Source organism: Podarcis liolepis (genome assembly GCF_965112155.1).
Source record: "Podarcis liolepis genome assembly, chromosome: 7".
NCBI lineage: Eukaryota > Metazoa > Chordata > Lepidosauria > Squamata > Lacertidae > Podarcis > Podarcis liolepis.
This window is the reverse complement of record NC_139561.1, coordinates 3,178,822-3,184,752: the sequence shown is the minus strand read 5'-3', so window position 1 is coordinate 3,184,752 and position 5,931 is coordinate 3,178,822. Positions and strand designations below refer to the sequence as shown.

The 5,931-nt window shown below is 48.6% G+C and overlaps 1 protein-coding gene and 1 long non-coding RNA gene across 2 annotated transcripts; both read right to left on the bottom strand.

The window, feature by feature from the left end:
* Positions 1 to 2,267: 2,267 nt before the first annotated feature.
* LOC310711081 (uncharacterized protein) lies at positions 2,268 to 3,269 on the bottom strand (the record flags this gene model as incomplete). The annotated part of the gene is made up of 4 exons (XM_083512554.1): positions 3,072 to 3,269; positions 2,757 to 2,915; positions 2,544 to 2,648; positions 2,268 to 2,426 (listed from the first exon to the last, which is right to left on the bottom strand). The coding sequence occupies exons 1-4, from the start codon at positions 3,252 to 3,254 to the stop codon at positions 2,268 to 2,270; spliced, it is 606 nt and encodes a 201-aa protein (XP_083368680.1). The 5' UTR covers positions 3,255 to 3,269.
* A 284-nt stretch (positions 3,270 to 3,553) lies between these two features.
* LOC310711986 lies at positions 3,554 to 4,784 on the bottom strand. The gene is made up of 4 exons (XR_014528694.1): positions 4,530 to 4,784; positions 4,035 to 4,176; positions 3,839 to 3,956; positions 3,554 to 3,725 (listed from the first exon to the last, which is right to left on the bottom strand). It is a non-coding gene; the product is annotated as an uncharacterized lncRNA (long non-coding RNA).
* Between the last annotated feature and the right edge of the window lie 1,147 nt (positions 4,785 to 5,931).

Genomic DNA, 5,931 nt, shown 5'->3' with positions numbered 1-5,931 from the left:
ACAAAAGACAAATGACGAAGAAAGGGATAGTGGGGGTGTTATATAAACTGATGATAAGCGTCAAAGAAAGAATGATAAGGATTATTCAGATTAAATGGGAGCAGGAAGGTATGATCCATCCAAACACGGCCTAAGAAATTGTAGCACTCACTAGGGCCCTACAGCTATCAACAGGCTGCTGTGCCAATATCTATACTGATTCAAAGTTTGCCTTCTTAACCTTGCATGCCCATGAAGCCCTATAGAAGGAGAACGGACTCGTTGGTACAAAGGGCAAAGCTCTTAAATACGACCCACAATTAGAAAATCTCTTGGAAGCTGTATGGGCACCCGAGAAAATTGTTGTAATGCACTGCCGGGGCCACAGCCGGGAGTCCACCAAAATGGCAAAGGGCAATCATTGCCAACAGTTGTTAATATGCAGGAAATGAAGCCCATTTATAGAGAGAGAGAAGCAAAATAGGCCCAACATGAAGGAAAAACCAGTTTACCTCCCAATAAAGGATGGTTCATATTGCCAGATCAGCGAGTTTTTGTCCCAGAAACCCTAGGCAGAGAAGTGGTTAAGCGGTACCACAAGTCCACTCATTATGCAGCCACAGCGTTGCAAGAAGGCCTAGGCAGGCAATTCTATATCACCAGGCTATCTCAGCTGGCTGAGGCTGTGTCAAGAACATGTCTCCTATGTGCCAAAAACAACCCCAAGCAGGGCCCAGTACTTCCTCCAGGAGTACAGCAGACAGGCTTAATGCCAATGGAGAACATGATTGTGGAATTCACGGAAATGCCTAGGGCAAGAGGCTATCGTTATCTACTCGTCTTTGTGGATACTCTGACGGGGTGGGTTGAGGCGTATCTCACAAGGACTGAGACAGCCCGGGAAGTTGTTAAGCACCTCTTAACCGAGATCATCCCGGTTACCAAGCAGTATAGGAAGTGATAATGGACCAGCCTTTATCGCTTTGTTAGTGGCAGGTGTATGCAAAGGCCTGCAGATACAATGGAAACTGCACGCTGCCTGCCGACCACAGAGTTCCGGCAAGACAGAAAGAATGAACTGGACTCAAATCACAGCTGGCCAAATTGTGCCAGGAAACTCATGGCAATTGGGTGGACTTTCTACCCATAGCCTTGCTCAGGATCAGATGTGCACCCACCAAGAGGCTAAAGCTCTCTCCCTTTGAGCTTTTGTATGGAAGACCTCTTCCACTTATCACAGAAATAAGAGCAGACTTAGTGCAAAGGGAGGACAGAGTACATCAGTACAAATCCAGTCTCTCTCTTGTGTTTTGACTTCTCTTAACAGGTGGGCCCTTGAACATACGCCAATCAGCCTGGCTGAACCCATGCAGCCCTTACAGCCTGGAGATGACGTGTGGGTGAAGGAGTGGAAGAACAACCCGTTGGCTCCTAAGTGGCGTGGTCCATATGCCATCTCGCTTGCAACGCCTACCACGGTGAAAGTGGCCGAGGTGACCCCCTGGATTGATCATTCTCATCTGAAGCAGTCTGAGGGTCACTGGAACTGTGAGCAGAATCCTTCGGACCCCCTGAAGTTGAAGATCCCCAGGAACCCCTGCCCCTAGCCCCACCGGGAGTGGGTTAGGGCACGAGCCGCAGACACCTGGTCTGTTCTCACTGCACCGGAAGCCAGTGAGTCTACACACACCTGAAGATTGAGGAACTGCACCGGCAGATGGGAGGATCTTTACCAGTTGAATTATCAGCCAGTCCTCAATTTGTGCCAGATTTAAATACAGACGCGCTGTACAGATAGTAAGGAATGTGGATGGGCTAGGGAACATAATTGATAAGTGGGGAGAGTTGTTGGAGGATTACGGACGTCATATCCCCTTGTATTTTCATGATTGGTACATACCCGTTGGGGTAGAAGCATTACCAAGGCAGCTGTGGCATATACCCATATACCCTTAGAAGGGTTTTGGCCAAGACCAACCTATCATAGGAGGTAAATGCCCGGGGGAACCTAAAAGAACTGTAGTCAGGTTCTCTCACCCACCACCCCAAGGTGCACTTCCTCCCACCATACTGGTCACAGTAGCCTTCTTTCCTCCCTTCTTTCTCTCCCCCCCCCCCAAAGCAAGTGGAGACAGAGGCAGCTCGGCAGGAGGACAGGTATGCTCTGCTGCGTCTAGAGGCCTCCACCCTCACGTAGCACTCAGAGCAAGATCTGGGCACAGATGGAGGCCTACCTAGCAGGTGGCCTGGGGACATGTCTATGCCATTGTTATGCCCCCCTGCCATTGTTACCAAGACGTTTCTGTCAATCCATACCAGGGAAGGACGTTGCTTGACTTACCCAGAAGCAGAGCTGCCACCCTGGAGACTGCTAGCAGCCTGTTGGCAGACGGCTTTACACATGTTAAGGCAGCACTCCGAAGGATGTCCTTGCTGAAGGTCTTGCTCTGTCGGCAAAGACAAAGGAGAAGTGGCATCAGAGAGGCTTGAGAGCACGGCAGAAGAGCCTTGCATTCCCAAAGACATGCCTGGGCAAAGCTGCCAACGAAGCAGAGGGACCTTACCAGATGCTTGGCAGCCCTGTGCAGAGCAAAGTGGAGGCTAAATTTGTTGGGATGAGCCCACCACTTGACTTGAGGGGCTAGATGGGAAAGAGCCCTCCTTGCAGACTGCAACACAAGAAGAGAAGAGCGTTACAAATTGCGGTACATAGTCTCGGAAGCTCCTGAGAACAATCCCTCCCTCCTACTGCATAAGTCCACCTCTTTGGCCCTCACCTTGGCCACTTCGTCCTCGTCTTCGAGGTGAATGAGGACCACAACCAGTTCGTGAATGGCTTCCTCTTCTGTTGTTGTAATGGGAAGTCTTTGGTCTCTCACCCAGCCCCGAAGCAGCCCCAGATGTTCGATGGCTGATGCCCGGACGGAGGCTTCCTCCTATAGGCAGAAAATATCAGAGGTTGTGTTTCTCATCAGATCACTTTCCAGAGGAACACCCTCCTGAAGCCAGAACATCTCCGCTGCATGCCAGTCTAAACCCCACCCTTCCTCTTCCAAAGCATTCCTCCACCATTCCTTTCCCCTCATACTCACATGGGCAGCCAGGCTGCAGTAGGTTTCTGCCAGCATATTCAGGTCTTCCTCTTCCAGCTCCCTGGAATGGTAGGCTTGGTCTACCAGCTCTATCAACTCTGGGAGGACATCAGCTTCTACATAAGAGAGGGAATCCAGCAGCAAGAGCCGCAGAAGCGAAGGGTGGATCCCTCCATCCCTCATTGAAAGAGGGACCCTTGACCTGTGCCACCACAGCCATCTTCCTTCCAAGGTACCACTCAGGGTCCTGGGGAGTATTGGACCCAGGCAGCTCCAGGGCACCAGTTGTGGGAAAAGATAAGAAGCTTGACAGTCTGCTCCCATAAGGAGGAGGGTTCCCCATTCCTGAACCCATGTTTCTCAGGACCCTTGGCTGCGGTTCTTGTCCTGACGTTGCCAGGCCCCTCTCAACTAACATGTGTCCTGGCCACCCAATGGCATGAGGTTGCCTCCCCTACACCAAGCAGAGAATCTTATTCTCTCCTACCTATTCAGATGCCTTACCTCCACTTTTGTGCCGCCAAACTGCTTGATGAATTCTTGCAGTAAGTGGGAGATAGCCAGTGAGTTGAAGCTGCTCTCGACAACCAGGTCTCTGGCCAGGAAGCACATGGCCTCCAAGAGCTGCTCCGCAGGGAGAAAGGCGCCAAAGACCTGAAGCGAGAGAGGAAGGTCAGAGATGCCCACAGGGCAGGGCTGGGGAGCAGAAAGCCCAGGTGCTGCCTCTGCAGAACCCAGAACATGTGGCTTGAGAGACAGCGACTTACCCTGGCAAGAGAGCAACAATTACTCATGAACAGTTCAGGAACCGGTCCTCCAGTGGATTTGAGGACCTTCTCAGCTCTGGTGACAATATTTGTTTCCTTAACGTTCCTGCCAGTGTCTCTGCAAAGGAAAGCCAAAGGGTTAGTTTGGGTCTTGCTCACCCCCACCCCATGCTGGGATGCATTCTTCCAGTCTTACCTTCGTTGCGCCGCAGGATGGGCAGAAGATGGCAGAGGGCCTCTGCTGCCCGCTGCCTGCTCTCCGGGTCTGGATCCAATGCACAAAGACAGGAAATCGCCACCAGTTGGCCAAGGGAGGATGCAGAAAGCGCTACCGATGGCTGAGAAGAAGCCAAGAGAAGTGACTGATAAGAGAAGCAACCCATCACCATTTTTCCTATAGCATTTTAATTAAATCTTCCAAACATTCCAAAACATTTTGCATCCTCTGCAGAAAAAACCATTTCTTCTTGACATCCCACCCCTCTTTTCCTGATGTTCGCTTTTTACTTCTTTTCTCAGCTGTTTTACCCCATGGGATTCGTTCTGCTATGGCCCAGCTCTGTTCTCAATTTTGGATAAGTGCTGGGATGCCTGATTGTCCCTTGGGCACCTTGCAGGGTGGGCCTAGAAGCAGCAGCCTGAAGGCCTTGACAGCCCTGCATGGTTGCAATGCTTCCCTTCAGAAACTCACAGATTCCTGGATCTTCTGCAGGAAGGCGGAAAGATCTCGGAGCGCCTTCCTTCGGATCTTCCCACTCTTCATCATTGCGACGACATCCATAAGTTTGGTCTTCAGCCGGTCCCTGCTGCCGCTTTCAAGAGGAAGATCAGCCACATCCGGAGAAGCTGTTGTTGGGATGCTGAGGGGAGAGAGGAGTAGCACTTTTGTAAAATGGTTTTATTGCCTCCCATCCTTCAAAGACCCCAAGCACCACCACCATAGAAATGGACCGGGGTTCGCAGAAGAAGAAGGGGGGAAATGAAGGGAAGTTGCCAAAAAGCTTTATGGAAATGGTAAAGATTTTTGATTTAGTGGATATATGGAGATATAAACATCCTGTCAAAAAGGAGTTCACATATTTCTCCGAACCAAAAAAATTTGTATAGTCGAATCGACAGTATATGGATTACTAAGGATATGACAATTGAAGCAGAGAATGCCGAAATATTGCCAAAAACACTTACAGATCACAATCCAGTATCATTAACTCTTAAAGGAAAAGAGGAGAAAGGGAAAAAAGGTGGAGAATGAATGTTTTCTTATTAAAAAACGAAAAAGTAATACAAGGAGCCAGAAAGTTGATGAAGGAATATTTTGAAAACAATTGGAGGAAAGGGACAGATGTTAAAACAGTGTGGGATGCTGGGAAGGCGGTTGTTAGGGGATATTTCATACAACAAAACTCAATAGCATATAAGAATAAAGAAAAAAAGAAAAGGGGGCTTTTAGAAGAAATTAAAAGGAAGGAAAAATTGGCCTATGCAAGCAAAAATAAAGAGAGATTAAATCAAGAAATTAAATTACTGAGAGTAGAATATAATAAAATTATAGAACAGGAGGTAGAACAACAAATCAAATTTTGGAAATATAAAAATTTTGAATGGGCAAATAAGCCAGGCAAGATCCTGGCGTAACAATGTGTAATAGAAAAAGACGTATGAAATTAGGCTAAAGGTGTGTGAAAGAAAGTACTAGAAGTGGAAAGAAATTGTAATTGAGTAGATTGGAAGTCAAACACAAAGGTGGGGTGAGGGGTGGTGGAAATAAATAAAATAATAATAATAATAATAATTTATTATTTATACCCCGCCCATCTGCCTGAGTTTCCCCAGCCACTCTGGGCGGCTCCCAATCAGCGTTAAAAACAGTACAGCGTTACATATTAAAAAGTTCCCTGAACAGGGCTGCCTTAAGATGTCTTCTGAATGTCAGATAATTATTTATCTCTTTGACATCTGGTGGGAGGGCGTTCCACAGGGCGGGTGCCACTACCGAGAAGGCCCTCTGTCTGGTTCCCTGTAGCCTCACTTCTCGCAATGAGGGAACCACCAGAAGGCCCTCGGCGCTGGATCTCAGTGTCCGGGCTGAACGA